The 25,597-nt window shown below is 37.3% G+C and overlaps 5 protein-coding genes across 6 annotated transcripts; 3 read left to right on the top strand and 2 right to left on the bottom strand.

Annotated features, from left to right (window-relative positions):
• Positions 1–3,373: 3,373 nt before the first annotated feature.
• Positions 3,374–6,835, top strand: LOC110770711 (cyclin-dependent kinase inhibitor 3). The gene is made up of 3 exons (XM_021974916.2): positions 3,374–4,112; positions 5,945–6,148; positions 6,283–6,835. The coding sequence occupies exons 1-3, from the start codon at positions 3,589–3,591 to the stop codon at positions 6,350–6,352; spliced, it is 798 nt and encodes a 265-aa protein (XP_021830608.1). The 5' UTR covers positions 3,374–3,588; the 3' UTR covers positions 6,353–6,835.
• A 1,084-nt stretch (positions 6,836–7,919) lies between these two features.
• On the bottom strand, positions 7,920–10,243 carry LOC110770679 (BSD domain-containing protein). Its single transcript, XM_021974880.2, has 4 exons — positions 9,988–10,243; positions 9,646–9,749; positions 9,194–9,291; positions 7,920–8,229 (listed from the first exon to the last, which is right to left on the bottom strand). Exons 1-4 carry the CDS (start codon positions 10,172–10,174, stop codon positions 8,091–8,093), a joined length of 528 nt encoding a protein of 175 aa, XP_021830572.2. The 5' UTR covers positions 10,175–10,243; the 3' UTR covers positions 7,920–8,090.
• A 4,208-nt stretch (positions 10,244–14,451) lies between these two features.
• Positions 14,452–17,583, top strand: LOC110770716 (Phototropic-responsive NPH3 family protein). Its single transcript, XM_021974921.2, has 4 exons — positions 14,452–14,868; positions 15,133–15,199; positions 15,376–16,548; positions 16,823–17,583. The coding sequence occupies exons 1-4, from the start codon at positions 14,795–14,797 to the stop codon at positions 17,351–17,353; spliced, it is 1,845 nt and encodes a 614-aa protein (XP_021830613.1). The 5' UTR covers positions 14,452–14,794; the 3' UTR covers positions 17,354–17,583.
• Positions 17,584–19,893: 2,310 nt separating this feature from the next.
• LOC110770697 (cytochrome b5) lies at positions 19,894–21,838 on the bottom strand. 2 transcript variants are annotated; one of them, XR_002528775.2, is made up of 4 exons: positions 21,533–21,838; positions 20,747–20,813; positions 20,315–20,645; positions 19,894–20,216 (listed from the first exon to the last, which is right to left on the bottom strand). XR_002528775.2 is itself a non-coding variant. In XM_021974901.2 (3 exons), the coding sequence occupies exons 1-3, from the start codon at positions 21,617–21,619 to the stop codon at positions 20,389–20,391; spliced, it is 411 nt and encodes a 136-aa protein (XP_021830593.1). In that variant the 5' UTR covers positions 21,620–21,838; the 3' UTR covers positions 20,214–20,388. The 2 variants fall into 2 exon arrangements, 1 of the variants encoding a protein (XP_021830593.1); XM_021974901.2 differs by having other exon boundaries at positions 20,214–20,645.
• Positions 21,839–22,761: 923 nt separating this feature from the next.
• LOC110770680 (large ribosomal subunit protein uL13z) lies at positions 22,762–24,110 on the top strand. The gene is made up of 4 exons (XM_021974881.2): positions 22,762–23,145; positions 23,233–23,349; positions 23,447–23,534; positions 23,835–24,110. Exons 1-4 carry the CDS (start codon positions 22,874–22,876, stop codon positions 23,976–23,978), a joined length of 621 nt encoding a protein of 206 aa, XP_021830573.2. The 5' UTR covers positions 22,762–22,873; the 3' UTR covers positions 23,979–24,110.
• Positions 24,111–25,597: the final 1,487 nt, after the last annotated feature.

Raw genomic sequence — 25,597 nt, 5'->3', positions numbered from 1 at the left:
ACGGCACGATAGCGTGAGCACTGTAGCACAATCACTGTAGCACTGACGTCACCCAACCCGCGAGTTGGACCTCAGGCTGAATTAGCCTTCGGGCCAGCCCGAGTTGGTGGGACCCCCAGGTTGCCCGGGCTTAGGCTAACTGCTGGAGCTTCGTTTTTTTGCCTTCCCCCCAGCCTTGGGCTCAGCCCCTCGCTGGACTTGCTCTAAGTTGAATGAGTGGCTACAGGTCGGGCAAAACATCTACCGACGGAGCCCGTTGAAATTACGTGTCAGTGATAGAAACAAGGGACCCGTGAGAAGGAAGGGCCACTTGCCCGCTGATTGGCTGGGAGGGTCACTGTAGTTGCTGAGTGTCAGTGCGTGATTGCTCCTCCGACTGTCACCACCAGCCTCCTCGGAAACCGCGATTTACGCAAGAGGTGATATCACGCGATCTTTTATTTTATCTTTTCTGGGTTACATATCACGCGATATTTTACACCCGTGATGAATGAAAGGCAAAATGGGCACCTGAAGAGAGAGAGAGAGAGAGAGAGAGAGAAGCGGGAGGACGTCAAAAAACGATTGAAAATAGTTTTGGAGATGTGAGTGAGAGAGGGAGTGATGATTGGGTAGCGCAGTCCACACGTTGGCCACCTGTACGGCAGTTGGCCCCCCTAGGGCAAGAATAACAGAGCCCGGTGAAAAAAAAGGTTAAAAATCAGAGGGAACGGACGCTGTGAAATTTGTGTCATCATGGACTATTCTGGTTTGGGGTTTTTAGGAGATTCCCCTTGGAAGTTTGAACAAATACTAGTTTAAAGGGTCTTGGGGAACAATTAAATTCCATTAGCTTCCACGTGTGCTACTTAGGGGAATGCTTAGGGTCGATAACGGGTGTTGGCGCATCACTTAGTTCTAATCGTTGATGCATGTGAGAGCAATTGTAGGATTCATATGCATTTACAATTCACTCACGAATGTCACATAACAGGTGATCTCATATAATATTGTCTAATAGATTGTTGGTCTTTGAAATGACCTAAAAATATGGCATTCGTTGGATTTTCAAGTTGAAAAAAATACAAATAAAATTTACAACCTTTCATATTTTACCCTCCAACTCTTTCCACATTTTGTTTTGTTATCTTAGTTCAAATTTCAAGAGCTTTGCTTCCGTAGCTCTAATATATATGTAAACGACTATATATCATTGCTATGTAAAGAATTCGCATATATTAACGATCGACAATCATTTATTTGTAAGCAAATAACTACCAAAATTTGTGTGGATAAAAGTAAGAAGTGTGTTCAATATGAAAGTGTTGGCGGGTGGGGTCTTTCAATAATTTGATTCTGCATTAGCTTCTCTTCTTAAATTTTTTAAAATTTTTTTTTAAAAAAAGTAAGTCAAAAAAATAAATTGGCATTTGATTGTGAGGTGGACGGGTAGCTGCATTCTGATTGCACCAATAAGATGACAGCGTTTTGGCGGGAAATAAAAAGATTCCATTACGATGCCGGTACTACAATTTTAAGGAATTAAATTCAGGTTGATGGTATTGGTGTTTGCGCTTAAACACACAATTTTTTGTACTAAAAACTGAAAAGCCATAAATTCGGGGGAAAAGTTTAATATATTAATCTAAATCAAAGGCATAAAGCCAATGCCAAATCAACATCATCATGTTAAATACTTTTTTGAGCATTTCAAGAAACTCTCAGAAGTGAAAGTTTGTAATGATTTTGTTTTTTGTTTTGTTTTTTTTATTTAATGGTAATGATTTTGTTTTAGGTTGGGGAAACAAGCCAACTTCTTTCAAATTCACACATCAAATCTGCCTTAATCTCAGATTGAAATTTGACTAACCCCCAAAACAAAGTTTTGACATGCTTAAGAAAAATATATATATATTTATCTAAATTGGAATTTAAATCAAGTAGATAGGTAGGCATAAATTATTAGTCCACATCACCAACCTTTACCTACCCTTCTTTCTAAACATCGGCTCTTCTTCGAAATTTGTATGAACAACGAAAAGGATTGAAATTTTTTTTATTTCAGTTTCTTAATTGGATATTTATAAGAGTATTTTGACACAAGCGATATTTTCTCACATGCATTAACAAAGTGTCATAGAGATTCGAACCTTAAACCATTGATCAAAAACCTTTTTCATTGAGTTATCCCATTTTAAAATGAAATAATACAAAAATACTCTTGCTTAGTGGGATGTTAAACTTTCAACTAATTACTGTTTACTTGATTAATGCAATGCAAGAAGTCATAGTCTTAAATGCCAAAATGCTGTATGGCATATAATTTTTTTCACCGCCATCTGTTTGACTTTGTATGTCTTGGTTTTGGTGTCTAATTAATTTCCATATTGCTTTCACAAATTTTGGTTTTTGTTTTTTAACTTACAAAACTTGCTTGCAAGGATGGTGCTCACACTCTCACGTAGCCTTGGCTGATACCAAATTGCTACGAGTTCATGAGTAGATCTTGCTCTTATAAACTCGAGTTATGAAAAATAAACGAGTCACGTAGTTTATAAACCATTTCGATATAGACTAGTTTTCGAACATAGGATATTGAATCCTAACAAATTACTGGTTAATGTAATTTGCGAATGGCTTGGAGTTTTATAGTCAACAAAGCATATTGATGTAATCCTAAACTCCCATCTCCATTAATTAAGCAGGAGAAAATTCCTTTACTACTTCCATAATTGAAGACTTGAGAGACTTTAAAGACTTTGTACAACTTCGTCCAATTCAAAGTGGAAGACTTTGAATTAGTTTTCACTTGAATAAGTTGTCTCCTTGAATTAGTAACATTTATTTTTCTTATCGAATATAAGGAAATTTTAGTTGGATTAAACATTAATTGAACTTCAGCTTATGAAAATATATAGAATAGAGAAAAAAGAGAGGAAAATATAGGTTTCAAATACTCACCCTTATTACCTCCTTGTTTGTTTGTTATTTTTTTTTTTAATATTCAATTGAATTTTTTTATGTTTCATCGACCCTCTCAATATGAAAGATCCTCAAAAAATAAAACAAAAACAAAAAGATTTAATATCCCCTTTAAAACCCATAATTTCTATATGAAATTAATAAAATTGCATGCAAATCCATAACAACTGGGTTTTTTAGGGTTTTTTTGTTAGTGAAAAAGCTAAAATCTTTATATGAAATTTTATTAAGATAATATTTTTGTTTTTAATTAATAAACTTTTTATAAAAAAATTCATTTTTATTTATTTATAAAAGATAAAAAAGAAAATAGAGAAAATAGAAATGGGTCCACAAAAAATAATTTAAGAGGGAAGGGGTAAATAATGAAAATACGACGAGAATGAAGATATAAAGTACCACTGTTCCCTAAACCCCAACCCTAACTTTTCTACCCTCTTTCCCTCTCATTTCAGTCTTCTCCCCCCAAAACCTTCTCTCTCTCTCTCTCTCTCTCTCCTACGCTTCTCTTTCGTCACCGCTTTCACAGTCGCTCTCATTCAATCCAACCTTAAAACCCAACAACAACAACAAAAACAGAGGAAGAAAGAAATTTGACTGAGAGATAGAGGCCCTAGGCCGAGAGAGATGGGGAAGTACATGAAGAAATCTAAAATCTCAGGTGACGTCGCCGTGATGGAGGTCTCCGTTTCCCCGCAGTCCTCTCTCGGCGTTCGAACCAGAGCCAAAACCCTAGCCCTCCAAAAACTCCAGCAACAACAGAAGCAAGAGAACCAGAACCAATCGCCCTCTGTGGAACCCGACCCAGATACCTCCTCCTTGTTCTATCTCCAGCTCAGGAGCCGCCGTCTCGAGAAACCCCCATTGCGAAACGACATCGCCAAGATGCAGAGCCAGAGCGAAGCTGAGCCCTTGGAGAAGCCCAGAGGGTGTTGTGGAGAAAGCCGAAGAAGGGCCATGGATTCGAGGCCCAATTCGAGGTTGAGTGTGGGCTCGTCGTTGGACTCTGGCTGGGCTGAGTTCGTTGAGAGAAAGGAGGAGGAGGGGGAAGGGTGTTTTGGTAATTTTGGAAATGAAGCAGAGTATGGTAGCGATGTGGGCGTAGAGGCGTCGTTTGGGGAAAACAACTTGGAGTTTGAAGCCAGAGACAGGTAAATTTTGCTTCTTTGTGTGAGGTTTGTTTTTTCATTTTTGAAGAATGGCTCTGTAGTTTTCACTGTCTCCTTTTGCCTCTTGTTTATGAAATATGATTTTCTGCAATTGTTAGTGATGGTGGGGTTAACTGTGTCAGCATTTCTCGAAATTGAAAAGAAAAGTTTGTGTCAATATAATAATTTTTGGTTACTTTTTGCGTTTACTTTTATTGTTGGGTTCTATTTTTATAATAAATTTCAAGAAAAAAAACACGAAAGAAAAGATATGGGCTTCTTTTCATACATGAAAATGTGAATTTCCCTTGACCTCTTCCCTCTCATGAAACGGGTTGTGTTTTTGACACCTTGTGGTGTACCCTTGAAACGTTTTTTGCTTTGGCTTTTGGGTCACACAGTCACAGTCATTTGCTTTTCGTGGTTTGTATTTTTCAGTGGTTGTTTTATGTGTTGTCATTTCCCTTCTCTTTTTAAGCTAGACTACTATGCTACTGCAAGAACATAAGAAGATGGGATATTTACATTGTCATCTGATTTTTGTGTTTTCTGTGTGTTTTTCGAGGTACTAGACCACCACAAACATATATAAATTGAACTCGGCCATTGGGGTGTCCTACTATTTGATTGACTTCTGTGTTTTCACCTTCATTTGATGCATTAATGCTATCATAAAAAGGCTAGTGATGTTTGTGACACGTGAGGTGCTTCAATGAATTATTCAAAAAGGCTACTTTTCCATATTAATTGCAAATTAATATTTGTGCATTATCTATGTAGAGTTACTATCAAGCTCCATTTTAAAGAATAATTCAAAAAATAGCCAATGAGGGTTGGTTGAGCTAGTAAGAATCGTTCTCTTCACTATAAGGCCTAGGTTAGAGTCCCTCTGCCGACAATCTTTTTTGGTGGGTAATTTGTAAAAATAAAAAAAGAGGCTAAGACCCCCTTTGTAAGTCCTCAAAGAAGCCTTGGTATGCATAGCCTTGGGATGGGGTAGCATCCCCTCCCCCTAAACTTTTGCTCATAAAAAATTTAAACAAAAAAAAACAAAAAATGCTACTTTTCCATATTCATTGCTGTTTAATATTTGTGCATTATCTATGTAGAGTTAGTATCAAAGTCGAAATTTGGTCGTCGTTAGAGGCCATTGTCAATTTAGTTTAGGCCCTCAATGATCTCCTGCAAAGTTGCTTATCAACCTGGTAATTAACTAGAAACATTGTTTGCATCTGTTAGTACTAGTACGAGAAGAGGGAAAAATTATTGGTTGGTATTCGGGGTAAAAATCCATTTTCTCCGGCTGGGTTATTTCTCGTTTAATTTGCAAAATAGCATATCTGAAAAGCAGGCGTGCCCATAATGATGAAGTAAGGAAAAAATAAAATTATCTTTTGCAGTACTGACATCAATAGCTCTTCCGCTTCATTTGTGTTAGCAATAACATATCATTTTCACGGGGCCTAGTTTCAGTGATTTACACTCAGTTTTGGGGTTAGTAGTAGATGACAAAGAGTTGCAGATCTCGTGCTTTTTCTGTATTGCATACGCTGCCAAAATGGAGCTTGTTTTATTCAATGCACTTATTTTTTTTCTTCTCTTTTTGATACTATTTAAGTTGTCATGCTTATAAGTGTGCGAATAATATTTTTATCAAGGACACAAAAGAAATATACTTTCTGAAGGATGGAGGAGGGTGGGGTAATAATAGTTTTGTCGGGAGTGTAGTCTAATGCTGGCATAAGATTTTACATGAAGGGTGTTTTGTATGTGTGAATAATGTTTAGATGCAATGCTGCAGAGTTATTATTGATTTTTGTCATGTTTCTATACAGGAGCACCAGAGAAAGCACACCATGCAGCTTCATAAGGGAGTCAAACGCTATTGGAACCCCCGGTTCCACCACAAGGCGGACAAGTTCTGTTGCAACTCACCGGAGGGTTGGAAATGATATGCAAAGAAATATCCCAACGACACTTGAGATGGAGGAGTTCTTTGCCAAACATGAGCAGGAGCAACAGAGAATTTTCCTTGAGAAGTATGTTACTTAAACTGCAGCACTAACTTTATCTGATTTTGGTTTATGTTTTATTCTGTAGTGCAGATAGATTAGGGCTACATGCACCCACGAATACCATGAAATCCTCTTATTTGTTTGTTGGATTTTCTCAGATACAACTTTGACATCACCAGTGATTTACCCCTTCCCGGAAGATATGAATGGGAGCAAGTGATTCCCTAAGCAGAGTCTATATCATTCAGGTTCTGATACCAAGTCTCTCAGTTGTTTTCTTGTTGAGCATTAGAAGGAAGCACCGGGAATGAACGGGTGCAGCATCCTAAATAACCTTTTAAGCCCATGTCAAGGGAACTGATATGACCGTCATTTGATGATTAATAACAGAGCTATGAAAGTAGCCCCTAGAGTATAAAACCACATTCGTAGATCAAGAATGAAGGGATCGTTTGAGAAGAGATTGGGGAAACGAGTGGATGGTCTTTCGCATGAATGGATTATGTGACTTCTGACTATGTCGGTGTCATTTTTAAGGGGGGGTATATCTAATTGCTAGATTTTCACCTTTTCTTCTCTGAAATTAACCTTTGTCTATATTTAGGTAGGGATGACTCAAAAGAGCGCATGTGCTCTTTGGAAATAAATGTAACTCATTTCCTTCTCGCATTCTATTGATGACTAAATTAAATTGATCATAACCTTGCACTCTTTGGTATGGCCCTTGATGTTGATGTTTCCATCCAAGTATGTGAATGAATCTTATGTGACATAGCTTTCTGATTCGGTTGTTTCCTTGTTAGATATGTAAGATTGCTTTCTGCTTTTGCTTACTTTAACTTCTTGTGTGGAGTGATCCATGGAGCCAGTTGGATTGGTTGGTTAAATTCAAACCAAGAATTTTTTATTGGTTCTCTTCTTTCTCTAATCTACAGAAAACAAATCGTACATCCCTTGGCATTCAGTTTGTTGAATCAACGATTTTCTCCCTTCTAAATTTGTGGTGCCAAAGCTGCCCCAGCTAAACAGTATGTCAATCAAGTGGGCATTTACTGAACTGAGCATGCATGAAGCCATGAATGTTTATACTATAGAGACAGTTGTGGGGGGTTGAGTTTTATTTCTTTCCTTTTAAGTTCACATGGGGACATGGTACGATTCTGCAGTGAATTCATCACAAGTAGAAGATTTTGTGATTTTGTGAGGTTTTTGGCTGTTGCTATTGAGTCCAAATGGATGCGTGGTTTTTCGATTTTGCACCACTTTGTTTTGTACTTGAAAGAATATATGCCTCGGAGAGCAAGGTGGTGTTGCCATTTGCCAGTGAATTTGGCAGTATAGTAAAAACTTGAAATCCACTTGTAAGGGTAGCCAAGTAGTAAAAGAGAAAAAGGTGAACTCAAGAATTATAATACGGGACTCCTTAATAGCCATTTGATCAATTACAAAGCTATTATGGGCAATTTATAGAAGCTCCCGAAAGATCTATAGATAGTTGAATAATATCAAATCCGACCCAATGCCATTTCAAACATTACATATCCTCATCAGATCCAAAAAGAACATTGCCTCTCTGACGCATCTTCAGAAGGTCTCCACAATTCTTAAAGGAATCAACCATTGGAAAGTCAAACAAAGACAGTGATGATTTTGCATGTAGTACATAAAACTATGTTGATGACTAGTTTCTAAACTCAGCCATTGGATCACATGTATGTGAATTATGTAACCCATTACTAATGGATGACTGAGATTAGAAATCTTTAACCAATCTCAACATAAAATCCTTACTGGAGAAGCTCTAATAAGAAAGCCGTTAAGAAACTACTATTTCGTCTGCACAATTAAAAAAAGAAAAAGAAAAAGAATGCATAAACGATTCTACATTTTTCCAATACGTTCTGTTCAGTGGATCAGTCAGTCGACTACCCAATACATTCCTACTCCTAAAAAGAAATGCATAAAGCTATGGAGTTGGAAGGGCTAAGCTTGCTCCCTGCTTTGCCTCTGACATTTCAACTTCATATGCAATGGAATTTGTAGACTTCTCATTCTCCACTGCCATTTCTTTCAGCCTCGCTAGTTGTATGGCACGCAGCTCGTATCTGATAATCAAATCAGGAAACCACGTTTAATGAGTGTGTGCAATTTAAAATGATAACCAAGTTGCTAACAACGATAATTAAAAGAAAAGAAAAAAGTCCAAACCAAAGATAGTTGTACGAGAAAGCAACTTTCATTATTCCAAAGCAGTCTTCTTATCACGTTAATTCTTGAATGAATTTTTTGTTAAGGTACAAACTCAGTCATGAATGTTTGTTGGGATAACTCATTATCATGTTGACCAATATGCAGACACTAAACATAATCTAGAGGAACTTGTTCAAAAGAAGAACGACACATGTCCGGAGAAATGTAGTCATGGACTCTTATGCATCTCTATTTCTAGCTTGCATCCGTAAATTGATGTTCTCTATCTTTCAAAAAGAAGACAGGAACATATTATGCTTTTTAAATTACCCTTTACATACACATCATCCTGTTGTCAACAAAAAACTTCCAAGATAGTCAAGATCCATTATAAGCCTTAGGATGTCAGACTAAATCATGAGCTTGGTGCTATCTGATTCCCAACAAAGCAAATTTCGATACGCCAACTTAGTTTGCTTTTCTTTAGAAGATTCAAATGGTGGAGGTGCACAGCCTATGTGATTGACTAAGCCAATGCCAACTGGATGTAGAGTTTTCAATAGTGTTGAGATTAGTTGATAATATATGCTTGATTAATTTTCTAATCACTCTTTTCTGGCCTTATGATAGGAAGAGGAAAAGAGCTAGAGATCCATCAGGAGCAATCTGTAGGTGACCAAACACTCGTGTAAAAATCAGGTAGAATTTCATCACCTAGCCTCCTGCCCTGTCGCTCATACAGAATACTATGTGACAGTAAACCATTTAGAAGAATACTCCTAAATCCTCTCAACAACTAATCAATCATTCAGAACCGTGCTCTTATTAAATAACACTGATGCAAAATACGTGAAAATCCGAAACGTATAAAATACTTACACAGCCACTTGTTTCTTTACAAGCAGAAAGTATATTCTCCAAAATTGATGCTCCTTCAAGTATCCCGGGCATAGTTTATATCTCAGATGGGAAAGTTCCTGAAAAACAAGAAAGATCCGCAATTATGCTCGCAAAGGGTTGTATGATGCAGCTCCAAGTTATATAACTTATAAGCAATCTAGCTGTGGTGCCTGGAAAATCCCATTTTTAGTGTCTAATTCAATTTCCTGAGCTCCTGAGACTAAAACCAGTCCTTTACGTACTAAAAACTTAACACAATCAAAGGCACCAACCAATTAGAAAGTAATTTCAAATTGCTAGTTGCTAGAGAAAATTCCTCTAAGGCCAGGGGGCAGGATTCTAAAAGGGTAATTGTTGATATACAAAGTTACATGTTAAACCAACTTTAGAACTATGAATTTGATATCAAATACAAGAAGCTAGAATTCAACCTTCACTTTTGAGAGCACAAGAGTGGCATGTTTTTCCTGCCATTCAGAGAGATCTTTTTGAGTGTTGCTCGAAGTTGTAGGAGAATTGTCAGCGCCCTCATCATCTGCACAGTAACCAATTAAATGCACAACATTTAATTCCATCAACAAGAAAAGAAAGAACCCAACCCATTACAGTCCACTGTCCATATATGCACACTGATGAACAGATTCAAATGTATGCAGAGAAACCCAGCTTAAGATTTTTATTATTTACCCAAAACCAAATGAACCCAAAAAAACCCAATATCAAATTTAACCGAAACAAGCAAAAAATTCATAAAGCTCTTCCCTTTCACATACCTGGGAGAGGGAAATTCTTGAAAGTGTCTAAAGTGAAAGACTTGACATGGTCGATCAGTTCCTCTGTGACTCCCAGTTGCTCTTCTTCTTCACTTCGGGGCAGGAGGGTTTGCTCAGAGGGATCTGGGTTTTTGGTCTTTTCACTCTTCCTTAAGAGGCTGCGTCGGAACCACGAAGACAAATCCATTGGCGACGGAGTGCATGGTGAAAACAGAGAGACGAACAACTGAGTTAGTACTGTTGTTGCGGTTCGTCTGATCTGCTGCTTTCTGCCTTATCGTAACAAGTTACAACTTGCTGCGGGCTAGCCAATGGGCAAATGGGTCAACGGCCCGATTACATATGACGTTGATATGGGCTTGAATTGGATGAGACTATTAACGGGCTCTTAAAATAGAGATAAACAAGGATGGGCTTCTTCTTTGCATTTTAGGCCCTTTTCAAAATAAACCCTATCATGTATATTTTTTGGATCAACTACATAAAACCTCGAGTCGTTACAAAGTCATACATGAACTTTGAAGACCCTACAATCTGATACTCAAACTTACGAAAACTCAACAAATGAGATGCTCTATTACACAAACCGTTAGTAGGTATGTTAAATTCTGACGTGGCGAATATGAACCTTATTTTTCGTGTTGATGTGACAAATGTAAGTTCCATTTCGTCAATTTTCTTTAATTATTTCTAAATATAACTGTGGGAGCAAATATTTTCGTCTCCAATCAGAGCACGCCACGTGGAAAAGAAGATTATCCCTTAAATTAATTAATTAAACCATTTATTGGGATAATTGATTAATCAGGATAATATCTTAATTATATGGTATTATCTCATAATTAATAAAGATAATATCATTAATTGGGATATTATCATGATAAAGGGATATTATCTTATAATTAATGAGATAATATTAATAATTTGGTTATTATCTTATCAAAGGGATAATATCCTAATTATAGGATATTATCTTATAATTAACGAGATAATTCAAATATTATCAAAGTCCGACTCAATCTCTACGAAACCCTAGCCCCGAGGCTACGAAACCCTAGCCCCGAGGCTCCTATAAATAGATGACTTCAATCATCATTCAAGGTACTTCAAAACCTAGCTCCAAAACCCGAGAAAATACCCGAAGCTCTCTCTCCCTCTCCACTCTCCACTCTCCATATTTTCTCCACACGGCTCCGGCCACCCGGTTTACACCATACAACTCCGTACCCTTTGCTTAGCTATTGTTTTCCTACAAACACTCGAACTAACTTAGGCATCGGAGGGCCTTTGGCCAACACCCCCCGGGTGTGGTCTATTTACTCCAGTCTTTTTTACAGAAATCGAGGAAGAGAGAGAAGGAAGATCGAAGGTTGAAGGATCTAGAAGCGAATATTCTCCCGCGAGATTATTTGCACAAACAATAACCATTCAACAAGTGCTCGAACTCTGACGGGTCGATAAAATTCTAACAATGTAAACAAATAAGCTTTAAAAGGTAAACGAAATTTGGCTACTTTTCATAATTTTCCTTTAAATTATGGTGATGATGAGTTATGATTGATTTCGGGGTTGAGTTTGGATTGATCTACTCAAACAATGAACAACGAGTTGTGATTATTAGGTCAATCAAATTGAGATTTGAATTGAAAGGTTGGTATGAACTCCCAATCTAAACTTATCTTGATGTCGATCGGGATCGATTGAAAATTGTTGAGACTCAAGCTCAAGATGAACTCTATCGTCCAAGTCTCAACCAGCCCAAGGTACACGACTAGTTAAAAAAACGTGGTCCCCAATAACTGAGAGATGGGAAGCATCGAAAATTGATAGAACTTGGGATGCAACATTTGAATTATTTTTTTTATGATCAAACAAAAGATCAATAATTCAAAGAGGTTAGTGTCATGTCTCAGTGGTGTCCAATTCAGTGAAATGTGCATGTCCTTTATAAGTATCTATACTTTTATTTAAGAGAAGAGACTTTTGCTAACTTTCGTTCACAACACTATTTATGGTTATTTTTATAAGCTTTGTTTTTTATAAAAGAAAAAGAAGGACATCGAAGGGGTCTAGTTCAGTGGCGAATCAAGGATTGTTCACTCACGGGATCACAGTGTAAAGGTTACGATTTAAAAAAAATAAATAAATAACACTGAAAAATACAAAAATAGTACTTCATTCATAATTCATGGAAAAAAAAAAGGTTTGATAGCTATTCGATAAATTGTACATAGATAGGGTTCTCAGAGTTAACAATTACTAAATAAATTAAATAAATAAATAAACTAAAAAGAAAAAGAAAAACAACCCACCCCACCCAAATCCACTCTTCCCCAAACATCCCTAGACCGCAGCCCCTCCCTTTTCCTCACCCAGCACAGATCCTCAATGATGGCCTCACAAAGAGGCTGAATTCTAAAAGATTTTGGTCCATTAGATCCCAACAAAAACCCTTATCCTTCTTTGAACTTCCGTCGAGCAGTTGGTGGGCAACTTCAAGGGGTCGCACCACCAGCAAACGACGACTTTGAAGTCCATTTCCATTACTGTCATGGGGTCATTTGATCCCATTGACCTCATGGTGTCACTGGTATAACTTAGTACAAATGATATTAACTTACAAACCAGTGATTTTAAATTCAAACCCTTATAACACATTGGTAGTGTGTATGTGAGAAACTCGTTCTCCTCCAGTAGTAACTGTCACGCTCACATGTATAGATAGAATGAGTGCGAATTTAAAGTATTATATAGTGAGATGATGCATTATGCATAATTAGAACACGAAAATTGTAACTAGCTGATTAATATAGGAGGATGCCTTTATTATATGTTTATGTCGCATATCACTAATTACTTGGTAAAAAACACTTCGCGTGCAAAAGTACTAATGATGCGACTGTCTTTTCCTCACCATCACAACAACAGATGCACGCCTTCAGTCCTCAATATTCTTCACCCTTTTAATCCATGGACTGTATCCCAGTATGGCACAAATTATTGAGGGAATACTTCTGCAAAACATAAGCATCTACGTGTGTGTATATATATAGGGTCAGAATCGAAGTACCGCCTCAACATTTTAAACAGACTAAACTAAATCAAGTAAAACAGCTTAGCTCAATTTTAATACTAACAAAGCATAATCTTGAATCGAACTCGATATTTTCAGAGTTGATACTAAATTAAGAAAATACGAGTTGTCGTTTGACACAACATAAGATTTTGTTTCTACGTCAAAAAAAGGCATTCAAACCTTAGAATGCCACTCATAAAAAATCGACCACCAATCCTTAACTTTAGGATCCTGCTCTCCATGGTCATGCAGCTTGTTTATGCTTGTGACAAACAATGCATGTCACGCGTGGTTTAATGACTTTGACTAAAACCAAAGTTTTTATTTTTATTTTTGTTCGCATCTATCTACAACAAAGGAATGGTGGTGGTAGTGGAAGATATGATATCAAATCAAAGGATATATATATCATACCAAAGGCAATAATATGGGGTCGGAAGCCACCTGCCTTACATTAAAAAACCCCTAACATATTTGGCCCACCGCAGGTGGTGGGTAATTATCATAAATCATAGAATTATCAAAAGTGGCCACACCACTCCTCACTCTCTCCCTATCCATATTTTGATCATTGTTTGTTCCTTTTCTCTTTTTGACCTTTTCTTTGTTTGCTCTTCCTCACGTGGGGACGGTGCAAAATTTTTTCCAAAAGGTGAATGCTTCATTTTACTTTCCACCGTTTTGCTCGTTTTGCTTGTTTTAGTTTCTCTTTGTTAACAATTCAAGTCGAGCCATCAAATTAGACCTAAATGCTTTTTTAATCTGGTTGTGTTTGTCTAACAAAACAAAACGATGAAATTAAACTTGTGCATATATTTAGTCTTTCAAGGTAGTTTTTGCTGATTCACACGGGATTTCACGATCAGAGTGAGATCAACCTTATGCATGAGTTTTTATTATTGAAGTGAGGATAATTTTCTCTTAGATAAGAAAAGAACAATGCTATAGAGAAGAAAATATTCATAACATAGTGGTTAATTGTAACAAAATTATAAGTAGTAAAAGGGTATAAACTTCTAAGTATATGCAAATATTTGTAAGTCACATGTATTTAGTAAATTTAAGTGTTTTTGCATGATTTAGTATTGAAATATATGATTTTTAAGTCCATAACTCATCTTTCTATAATTCACCATTTTACCGCTATTGGCAGAGGAGGAGGAATCTTTCACTTTTTTTTATTATCGTTTTTACAGACTTTTACAGGGGACAAAAAGTAAAGTAAAATATGTCAAAGTTGTCAAACTAAGCTACTTTTTTTCTTTCCCGCTTTTTTGCCTGTTCGTGATGAGAGGTTTTGACTTTATTTGTGAACAAAGTTACAAACCCCTGCTTTCTGTGCTCCTCTTTCCCTTGCTGCACTACAATATTTATACCAGAGAAAAACAGCACCACCTTTAATTTAAAAAACAAATTAAATCCAACAGAGATCAACAAAAACAGGAAGAGATTATGCAAGATTTTGAGTGTGCTACTAAAACCCAAAAAAAAAGCAGAAAAGCATGACCCACCAAAGAGGCCCATTGCTTTGGACAATTGCAATCTGTGTTTGAACACCACCTGTTTGACAAAAGAAAAAAAAATGGCCAAAGAAGTTCACCAACAGCAACATCTCCAACTGGGTTCCCGTCTCTCTTCCCAGTTCTCTCCCTCAACCCCACTAATACCATTTTTTTTTCTTTGCCTTGACATTCCATTAATTTTCTCTCTTGGGTTGCCTTCTTTCTCTCCATGGACCGCAGTGACAAGCAGCAACAGCAGCTCTCCTTGCCTAAGAATTCGCGGCAGCAGCGAAACAATGAATGGTTTGTTTGTTTCTTTTTGTTTTTTGATTTGTTTTGATGTTGTAATTCACTTGAATACTTGTAATCTTGTTCTAACTGTATTGCCTGAGTGATACTTTTGTGTTTGATATCTTTTTTGTGCTTTGTTGTGTTAATTATCGAAAAATAAAAGGTGGAAGCTTTGGTGATTGTTTTGTTAATATGTATTCTATAAAGAGAACTTTTTTGTTTTCAAATAGCTGCAATGGTTTGTTGTATGAGTGTGTGGCTGTTTATATTTTGTAGGATTTTCCGGGATGTTCCCAGTGATATTACAATACAGGTGAATGGAGGGGCTTTCTCACTACACAAGGTAACTATTTGTGTTGTTCTATTTACATTTACTTTTCGATTCTTCAAAAATGGCTCTTCCAACAGATCTCTCTGACTCTCTCTACAAACTTTTAATGCAGTGATCAAAGCATGCTATACATGACTTGTATTTTGACTGTCTTGATGGAGTTTTGACAATGTTGTTTTTTAATGCAGTTTCCTCTTGTTTCTCGAAGTGGACGAATCCGAAAGTTAGTCGCTGAACATAGGGATTCTGATATCTCAAGAGTGGAGCTTCTTAATCTACCAGGAGGTGCTGAGTCATTTGAGTTGGCAGCAAAGTTCTGTTATGGTATCAACTTTGAAATCACTTCTGGAAATGTTGCTCAGCTTTGCTGTGCTTCTGATTACCTTGAAATGACTGAAGAGTTCTCAAAAGACAATCTTGGTTCACGTGCTGAAGAATATCTTGAATGCATTGTCTGCAAGAACCTTGAAATGTGTGTTGAAGTTTTGCTGCAATGTGAGAGTTTACTCCCTCTGGCTGATGAGCTGAAGATAGTTAGCCGCTGCATCGATGCAATAGCCTCAAAGGCTTGTGTAGAGCAAATTGCTTCAAGCTTCTCGCGGTTGGAGTATAGCAGCTCAGGGAGGCTTCACATGAACAGGCAAGCCAAGTGTGATGGGGACTGGTGGATAGAAGATCTTTCTGTTCTTCGAGTCGACTTGTACCAACGAGTCATAACAGCCATGAAGTGTCGTGGAGTTCGCCCTGAGAGTATCGGTGCATCTCTTGTGAACTATGCCCAGAAGGAGTTGACAAAGAAGTCCAGCTTATGGAACCCATCTGGCCAGACAAAAGTTGATGTAATTCCAGTTTCAACTGGACACGAAAAACTTGTGGTTGAGACAATTGTCAGCCTTCTGCCCGTTGAGAAACTTGTTGTTCCGATTACTTTCCTATTCGGGCTTTTGCGAAGTGCTGTAATGCTTGATTGCACAATTGCTTGCAGACTTGATCTGGAGAGGAGGATTGGCTCCCAGTTGGATATTGCCACTCTTGATGATCTTCTGATCCCTTCTTTCAAGCACGCAGGTGATACTTTATTTGATGTGGATACAGTGCATAGGATTTTAGTTAACTTTTCTCAGCAAGATGACAGTGAAGAAGATATGGAAGATGGCTCTGTCTTTGAATCGGACAGTCCTCATTCGCCGTCCCAAACCGCTTTGTTTAAAGTTTCAAAGTTGTTGGACAATTACCTTGCCGAAATAGCCCCTGATGCAAACCTCAAGCTTGCTAAATTCCTAGTCATTGCTGATGCTTTACCTGAGCATGCACGAACGGTTCATGATGGGTTATATCGAGCCATTGATATTTACTTAAAAGTATGTCTTTCTTATCTTTTCTGTTGGAATGGTGTGAATCTAATTTACTTGTTAATGAAGACATTTTCTGTTGCATAGAGTAGATAATTGTTGGTTCCCTTCGGGAAAAACAAACACTTGCCTGACCACTCTCTTGCTAGAATGAACATGAAAAGTAAAATCTGAACAATTTCCAAGAAAAAAACAATCTTGATTTTCTTGTTTTTCTAGTTTATAACTCAGTTCATTAAGAAGACAATTTTAGTTCCCTTGTCATAACATTGGCTTGTGACAGGCCCATCAAGGCTTATCAGATACAGACAAGAAGAAGCTGTGCAAAATGATTGATTTCCAAAAGCTCTCACAAGAAGCTGGTGCACACGCTGCACAGAATGAGCGCCTCCCTCTGCAGTCTATAGTACAAGTGCTTTATTTTGAGCAAATAAGGCTCAGAAATTCCTTGGGCTGCTCAGGTGAAGATGAACCCAAGCCAATGCACCAGTCATGGCGGATCAGCAGTGGTGCACTCAGTGCAGCAATGTCTCCACGAGACAACTATGCATCATTGAGGAGAGAAAACCGTGAGCTAAAACTTGAGCTAGCTCGGTTACGGATGAGACTAAATGATCTTGAGAGAGAACATGTCTGTATGAAGAGGGACATGGAGAAGTCCAATTCTCGTAAATTTATGAGTTCTTTCTCTAAGAAAATTGGGAAGCTGAGCTTCTTTGGACATAGTTCTTCAAGGGCATCCACTTCTCCATCGAGGCAGTCGTATAGAACTGATTCTAAAGTGATTGAGAGAACGTGTGCAAGCACAGATTAGGTAATTCACATTACCAGGGAAACTAAACTTTTATGCTTTGTTGAGTAAGTGCAAGCCATGCTCAATTGTTATGACATTTTTTACTTCAATATGCCTCTTTTGGCCACCTTGTAAATAAGATTTGGTGCTTTGAGTTAGCAATAGCAGGGAAAGCTTCTTGATTGTAATTTGGGTGAGTACAGTTTTGACATTTGTTTAAACTTTAAATCATTATATTGGTTTCTGATTGACATGAAGTTTATAGACTCTATACTGGATATTTAGAACAAACAAAACAAAGTATAATTTATATATCTGATCTAGTAAGGTAACAAAACATTGGTGCACAGTCAACATACAAAAACACAGTTTAAAGAGTCAGAGTAAATCTACTTGAGTAGTCTGGATATTGCATCCGAGAATGAGTGATCTTGCTCTGTCACTCGACTCGCTCCTCGTCCTTGTTTGGCAAGGTAAAAGCTACCTTAAGACGAAGAGACTTACGAGCACTATCGGGTTTTCTTAAACAAGATTTCAACAAGGTGACCTGTTTACTATCTGTAATCTCAAGACCAGCAAGTTTGGCAGAAATGTTATTCTTCTTGCTGTAGTCATATGCTCTACCATGTCTAGTTTTAATTTTTGAATTTATCTGTGGCTTCTGTTTAGATTTTCCGTGAGTTTTCTTGTTTGTAGAAGACAACCCTGGCCAAGCTCCAACCTGGGAATCTGTTTGGAGCCCTTTGTCCGGGTCAACTTCTTCATCACTAGGGCTTACAGATACAGTAGCACAAGAAAAGAACTGATGCTTAAGCCTTCGTCTCTGCCGTTGATGCTTCGGTGTCACGCCAGCATATGCCTTTGGTGGGGAAGTTAGTTGTTCTGATGCTGGATGGTGACCATGATCTTTAGCAGATTGTCTCTGCTGTGAGGAAGAAGAAGAAGAAGATTGGTCACCGTGCTCTCGGGCTTTAAGCAGCTGATAAATCGTGCGGTTAGGAACTATAAAAAACACTTTTCCAGGAGTCAAAACTGCTTCAGCCTTAACCACAATCCATGGGAACTCAAAGATGTCTGGCCTAGTTATGGAGTGCCTGGGGTACTTTCTCATCACCTCTTGAGCTGTTATTGGTTCCTTGTGAACCTCCACACGCCTCCCCGAACGCACCAACTTGAGCACACCTTCCTCCCTTGTTATGCTTCCCATTGGCACTATTTGATTTCAATGCTCTCTTAGCAAACAGGGCTAAGAGAAAAACTCAAGCAAGAGAAGCTACCAGGCTGCTCAAGTTTTCTTCTTATAGGCCTCTCCTCAACTCACTAGATGATAAAGTTTGGTGGCAAAACTTATGAAGTATCTTTGGATGGCATGAAAGATCGGCTGGAAGAATGTGAATTCCTTTGTCCAAATAGACTCTGTAATCACAATTTAGTAGATTTTTTGTTTGTTTTGCCACACTGTATTTTGCTTGGTGGTAGGCTCTTATCTAATAACAACACTATATGTTGGCACTCAATATACTCATTGAGTCTGCAATATGACAATGCGGCCGTCTATATGGTGGTGCTCGAAAGAGTAGTTCTAGAGGCGTCGACTTATTATACTAACTTTTTAGATCTCAATTGATGAGGTAGTGTTTCATTTGTTCATGTCTAGATCTATTTTAGATTTATCCATGTCAAATAAGAAATTGTCACATTAGTTACACAAATTGGGATAAATAGTTGGCGAATCTAACATTGTTGTGCTAAAAAAAAATATCTAAGCATGTGTGGTGCTTAATAAGTAAAGCAGCCTCAATGGCATTGGATTGGACGAATTTGAGAGTGTGTGGCAACATTGGGATCACCTGTGTTACATAAAACATAATTAATTAACAAAAATATTAGCTGTAATGAGCCAACGGAAGGCCTTGGGATCTCCCCCGGCCGTTGACACTGAGGAAAATGTGATTCACGCACATCGTAATCTCTATTATTTTAGTTTAAATATTTTTGTGAAGTTCATGAGCAATTCTCATCTCCCACAGTTCCATTTGATCAAAGTTGTCTGTCCTTTTTCTTGTTTTTCGTGCTGGCTTCTGCTGCTTATTTTATCAATGGATTATCCAAAATTTGCCCCTAAACCCAATAGAAATCATCCAAAAATGGATAAATCATTAATAAACCTAAGAGGGTTTCTATATGCATCCAAGAGTTTGATCATGACACTCAAGCACCAAAAATTTGCTCTATTTTCAATTTGAAACTCACCCATTGTTTAAGAAAAAGAGAGGGAGAAGTCATGGTTGGCTTGTTGTTATCAAGATGGATGCCAACACTAGCCTCCGTTTTGGAGATGGAGGCCATGGTCGACCATGGGATACCATGATTTCTTTTCTTTTTAATCAATTTTTTTGTTATGATAAAAGTACAAATGCGTGGCATGAGGCTTAGCTCAAATAGTTAAGAGCAGTTACTCTTGCACTGAGATTTTTTGTTCGAATCCCCTCCCGATATTAATCCCTTTTTTAAAAAAAACAAAAAAGTAGAAATACGTGAGGGCAAAACAAGTTTGGGTGTAGTGATAAAATCCTGTGTAAATAGCAAGCTCTGAATCAAGCCATCCTATCAGCCCAACGACATGTCGTAAAAATGAGTTTGGACCCGAGGCCACATTATTGTTGTTGTACTTATACCACCAACAACATGGGCACATTGCAACTGCTCCAAGGTATGGAACCTAAGCCCATACCACGGATTCTCAGTGACAAATGAAAATAAAAATGGTGAAAAAGAGTGGTGATCTTACAAGCTGAACCCTAAGCCAAGGGACCATACAACGTAAAGCAGATCAGCTCATGAAGTCCAAGTTTTTGAGATCACCAAAGTATACGGATGCTAACTGCAAACCAGAAAGAAGTAGACATAAACTCAAAACCAGAAACAACTCAAATATCCTAACATCCCATGATCATGAACAGTTCCAAACACAAAAATTACCAAAGGGTCTTCCAATTTCAACGCTAACATAAATTTATTGGGAAGATTTCTCACTTCTCTTTTGGCTTCAACGTTTATGCTGTTGAAGTTTTGGTATAGAAGCGGACACCAAAAGCCAAACCCAAAATTAGCAGGGGAACGAGGAACTGGAGGATTTTGATGATGAAATCGGTTGTCTTGTCCTGGTTGTAGTAAGGCTGCTTGGGAGGAGTGTACACCCTCTTTGCGGGGATGGATGCTGAATCAATGTCTCCAACATAAAATTCATCCATCATTGCTCTAGCAGTGGAGCTGTGCCCAACATCCTCAAAATCATTACTTGCATCCTTTCCTGCAAATCATGGATCATATTAGGACCATAAATCACATCAGGGGCATCAACAGGTTTCCGCAAATATTTTGTGTTTGAAAGAGATTGCCATTGTTTCAAACCTGTGGCTGCCAATAAGACCTCATCACCGCCAGGATGGTCCTCCAAGAACTTCGTTACATCATATACCTGTTCCAATACATTTTCTCACATTACAATTTACAATTATTCTGCCTAGTCCAAAGGATTGGTCAGTAAACACAAAGTGACACATGATTTACATAAACTATCTTTACAACCATAACCTAAGAGGTATATTAGATATAGGAACTTTCTTTACAACCTCACGAACTATCACCTATATTAGAAAGACACCAATGTGTAGTATAAGCACAAGCTATCACCTTTTCAACCAAGAAATTCAATCAAAACCAGCTGCTGAAGCTTCTATAAGTTCCATGACATGTATCATCAACTGATTCATACCAATCTGATTCATACCAATCCGATCAAACACCCATACTTTTTTTTCCCCTCTGTTTCTAAAGCAATCTCAAGTATACATTGTTAGGTCCCATCCCATATCTTCCCGATCTAATTATCTAATGAAATTTGACAACAGTAATCACAACTTGCTGAATATGTACAAGGATAAACAAGCAAAACTCATCTCACAACCATTACATGCAATCAAATTATAAACCAATAGGATTGCAGTAAAATCCACAATCAAACAATTTATAATCTACCCAGATCCAATCAGCGCAATCCCAATTAACCTTAACCTTGCATGACACCAATCACATGTTTAATCACAGAAAATGAAGCAATTTATACACAACACATGATTGGATATGATGACATGACCAAATTAAACTGAGAATTGGAGCATAGAAAGTATAACAGACCTTGCCATCAATAAGGAGCCAGCAGTCTTTGCGGTCACTGTGAGCAGAGACCTCAGCTAAAGTGTAGACCTTGCTGCCTCCGGCCATTGTTAAGAGGATGGTCTGTTTCTCTCTTCAAAGACTTTGAAACTGATCAAAGCTTGTGCAGCTTGGATTCACAGAGACTTCGAGGATTTGATTTGAATCGGAAAAGTAGGGAGAGTGGTGGGTTGGTGAGGCGCTGCACACAAATTTAATTGCTTGTAAATATGGGGTAAGTAAGGGTGAGAGGGCAGAGTCGTCACCAACCACAGAATTCCCATGTGTTTGGTGGTTTTCTAATTATGGCGTAATTGCTTTGTGGAAATTCCTATTACACCGTATTAACAAATAAGATCATATCAAATCGAGGTGCATTCTTCGGTAAGTATTTAAGTTAAGGATTAGTTATATATTTTTTATTTCGCCTATTGAATTGCATCTAAAAGACTACCAACACATTCAATGAATACAATCCAACGGCCAAAATTAGAGAATGAAATGAGCAACTACTCTAATATAGGAAAAGGCAAATTGAACTTGGGTGTAAAGAGACGGGCACACTTCCTTAATCAACTAGCCTAACCAACAGGTACATATCAAAAGGGTACTCACAAGACACAAAAATGCAATTTACTTGAATTCAAATGCCCATTTGTTAGTAGATGATTCTCAATAATATATAAATTTACAGTACAAATGATTAACAATTGAATATCTAAATAATGATTTTATTTTGTTTTCTTCAGTAATTTAATCAAATATAATGTGTGAGGGATGGTTTTATAGTTATATTGGTAAAATATTTGCCCTCACACTCATGAACAAGAATTCGACTATCGTCCTTCTATTTTAATAAACAAGGAACATCAATTATACACAATTGAAACACACATATTACCAGATGTTTGTTAAAACAGAGAGAGATATATATATTTTGATTAATTTATAAGTAAACATTCCCTTTTCATATCCAAACTACTCCAAATAAATTATTGTGAGGAAATATGGTTAGCTCTACCATCAAATTCAATAACCTCAATTCAATGGTATTGAGAAAAAGATTTGACTTTGGTAGGTGACACATAAAAGAACGTTCAGATGGGAAATTGGGCCTTTAAAATCTTCAACTCGAAGATACAAAGCCCAATACGAGCCCATTTAAAAACAATCGGGCATCCCCGATACCTGGCCCAAACTCGGATGCAGGGTCCGGGCTCACACATCGCCGCTCCCGGAAACCCTAGCTCTGAATCTCCTATTATATATAGAGACTGTGTCGTCGGAGTGGCACGGAGAGAGAGAGAGAGCGAGCGAGCGAAAATGGTGTCCGGCTCAGGGATCTGCGCGAAGCGAGTGGTGGTCGACGGACGACACCACATGCTCGGTCGTCTGGCGTCGGTCGTAGCCAAGGACCTCCTGAACGGCCAGCGAATAGCCGTCGTACGCTGCGACGAGATCGCCATATCGGGAGGCCCCGTCAGGCAGAAGATGAAGTACATGAGGTTCCGGCGAAAGCGCATGAACACCCAGCCCTCTCACGGCCCCATCCACTTCCGTTCTCCCGCCAAAATATTCTGGCGCACTGTCCGAGGGTAATTCAATAATTACACAATGCACGCTTCTCTCTCTGTTTCTTTGCTCGCTCACCGTTTTAATGGCGATTGCTTTGGGTTTTGCAGGATGATCCCGCACAAGACAAAGCGTGGAGCTGAGGCTCTGGCGCGGTTGAAGGCTTACGAGGGCATCCCTCCGCCGTATGACAAGACGAAGAGGATGGTTGTTCCTGACGCTCTCAAGTGAGTGTGGTTTTGGGGTGGGAAGTTTTGTTTTTGTCTTCCAAGTGTTTGTTGATTTGTCTCTCTGAAATGGGTTTTGGATGAAATTTGAAATCAGGGTCTTGAGGCTTCAGAAGGGCCACAAGTACTGCTTGTTGGGTCAGCTTTCGTCTGAGGTTGGATGGAACCATTTTGACACCATCAAGGTAAGATGAAGCTCAACTAAATTTTTTATGCTTCTATAATTCTCGTAATTTGTTAGTCAAAATCTCTTTCATTTCAAGTTTTTAGTCAAATTAACTTATTGGGTTTTATGATCTTGATGTATTTATTCATGCATTGCTCCATGTATTCTTAAACTCAAGCTTGACAATTGATTTGCTTTGTAAAGACCCCTATATTTCTATGACATAATGTTCTTGGATTTACCATTAAGCAAAATGACATTTGTTGGTAAAATGCTACGCATTGTATTCTGAACACACTTTTTTATTTCTTGTTCACAGGCTCTAGAAGAGAAGAGAAAAGAAAGGGCTCAGTTGGCATATGAGAGGAAGAAGCAGCTAACCAAACTTAGGTTGAAGGCTGAAAAATCTGCAGAGGAGAAGCTTGGTTCCCAGCTCGAAATCCTGGCTTCGGTTACCTATTAAAATCTAGGGACTGCGAAGTGTCATACATTCTTTTTTTGGAGGAGTACATCTTAGTGAAATTTCTTGTCAGGGTTCTCGTTTTTGGATCCTTAATTCTGATAGTTTTCAATGGGAAAATTGTTTACTTTTTTTGAGCTTTTGAGTCCTATGAGTATGAAAATCAATTTTGTTTTTGTAGTATGGGAAGATAAAATTATCCTTCATCGTTTTTGCATTCCTCGCTCTGGTCCTGCAATTCCCAATTTAGTTTCACACCATACAAAATTTTGTGTGTGGCTCCATTTGGATGGAGAAAATTTGAAAGGAAGAATTTGGATTTGATAACAAGTACATTTGGATGAATTTGAAATGACTATAATCAAGAAATCATTTGAAATGCATTTGTTCTTAAAAAAGAAATATCCAATATACATACATGAATTAAAATTTTACACAAATAATTTAATTTTGCAATGTTAAATAAATTCCTAAATTTGGAATTACTCTATCTGAAATGAATATACTTGGCAAAAAAAAAAGGACATAGGTATGTGAGCGGTTTTACCCTAATAGAAACCTTAATAAGAAGTAGATTAGTTTAGAGCCCGTTTGATAATCATTTCAATTTTAGGTTTAGTATTCATTCAATTTTAGGTTTTAGTATTCATTTTTCGGGTTAGAGTATATAGGAAAATGTGTATATATAGTATAGCCGCGCGGCTATACTTGGTTTTTTCTAATTTTAAAAAAAAATAGTATAGCCAGGCTATACTCGATTTTTTCTATTTTTATTTATACAAACTAGTATAGCCACGCAGCTACACTCTTTATATATATATTGGGATCCTTTTTTTCTTTTAAGTTTTTTTCCCCAATTTTCGTTTATCGATAAGAGTAGTTTAGAGTATTATCCATTACTATTAGACCATTACGTGAGTCTCTATTGTCCCTTTTTCATTTTTTACTTTTCCAGAGTTATTATCCGTATAAAGAATTTAGCACTTTCATGTTTAATACTCTATTATACACGTATGTACGTATTTCTCAATAATACATCTGTGTTATGTACACATTTTAAACTCTATAAAATTCATGCTTTTTAAAAAGCAAATGTATAATACGTATTTTTAACAAAATTTTGAATAAAACACATAAAATTCACGTATTATACAAATAATTCTCATATATTATTGAATAAAAATAATATATATATTAAACTATTGTATAGTGGCCGAACTTTTAAGTTGTAAAGAGGTCGTCTTTTTTTTAATTTTAAAAAAATAGTATAGCTTGGCGGCTATACTTATTTTGACACGTAGGCACATAATCGCAAGGAGGGTCATTTTATATATACTAGCCCACGCATGTGCCAATTGGTTTTCTTTTTTCTTTTTAATTTTATTTTTATAATGAAAAAAATATAACATGGGTAGTTATGTTCCATAAAAGTAGGACCTATTATCTGATTTTGTTTTTATTTTTATTTTTTTTAATATGAAAAAAATGTGAATTTACCATATTATCCTAATTTAATTAATAATTTCAATGCTTATGTTTGAATTAACCAATGGCATTTTCTGGTATTTTGAATGTTTCATAATTCTCTACCTTTTGCTTTAAAATATACTAGCCTCTCCGCA

The sequence above is a fragment of the Prunus avium genome, chromosome 8, assembly GCF_965620075.1.
Source record: "Prunus avium chromosome 8, drPruAviu1.hap1.1, whole genome shotgun sequence".
Taxonomy (NCBI): domain Eukaryota; kingdom Viridiplantae; phylum Streptophyta; class Magnoliopsida; order Rosales; family Rosaceae; genus Prunus; species Prunus avium.
This window is presented reverse-complemented; position numbering and strand designations above follow the sequence as displayed.

Bases quoted from the DNA above. Each gene is read 5' to 3' on its own strand.
- LOC110770711 (XM_021974916.2), top strand. From the start codon at position 3,589: ATGGGGAAGTACATGAAGAAATCTAAAATCTCAGGTGACGTCGCCGTG. The intron at 4,113-5,944 runs GTAAATTTTGCT...GTTTCTATACAG, and splicing joins GAGTTTGAAGCCAGAGACAG to GAGCACCAGAGAAAGCACAC. The intron at 6,149-6,282 runs GTATGTTACTTA...GGATTTTCTCAG, and splicing joins CAGAGAATTTTCCTTGAGAA to ATACAACTTTGACATCACCA.
- LOC110770679 (XM_021974880.2), bottom strand. From the start codon at position 10,174: ATGGATTTGTCTTCGTGGTTCCGACGCAGCCTCTTAAGGAAGAGTGAA. The intron at 9,292-9,645 runs GTTGAATTCTAG...CTTGTTTTTCAG, and splicing joins TTGTGCTCTCAAAAGTGAAG to GAACTTTCCCATCTGAGATA. The intron at 8,230-9,193 runs GTAAGTATTTTA...TTTGATTATCAG, and splicing joins GTAAAGAAACAAGTGGCTGT to ATACGAGCTGCGTGCCATAC.
- LOC110770716 (XM_021974921.2), top strand. From the start codon at position 14,795: ATGGACCGCAGTGACAAGCAGCAACAGCAGCTCTCCTTGCCTAAGAAT. The intron at 14,869-15,132 runs GTTTGTTTGTTT...TATATTTTGTAG, and splicing joins CAGCAGCGAAACAATGAATG to GATTTTCCGGGATGTTCCCA. The intron at 15,200-15,375 runs GTAACTATTTGT...TTTTTAATGCAG, and splicing joins GGGCTTTCTCACTACACAAG to TTTCCTCTTGTTTCTCGAAG.
- LOC110770697 (XM_021974901.2), bottom strand. From the start codon at position 21,619: ATGGCCGGAGGCAGCAAGGTCTACACTTTAGCTGAGGTCTCTGCTCAC. The intron at 20,814-21,532 runs GTCTGTTATACT...GTATTGGAACAG, and splicing joins GGCTCCTTATTGATGGCAAG to GTATATGATGTAACGAAGTT. The intron at 20,646-20,746 runs GTTTGAAACAAT...CATGATTTGCAG, and splicing joins GGTCTTATTGGCAGCCACAG to GAAAGGATGCAAGTAATGAT.
- LOC110770680 (XM_021974881.2), top strand. From the start codon at position 22,874: ATGGTGTCCGGCTCAGGGATCTGCGCGAAGCGAGTGGTGGTCGACGGA. The intron at 23,146-23,232 runs GTAATTCAATAA...TGGGTTTTGCAG, and splicing joins TTCTGGCGCACTGTCCGAGG to GATGATCCCGCACAAGACAA. The intron at 23,350-23,446 runs GTGAGTGTGGTT...ATTTGAAATCAG, and splicing joins GTTGTTCCTGACGCTCTCAA to GGTCTTGAGGCTTCAGAAGG.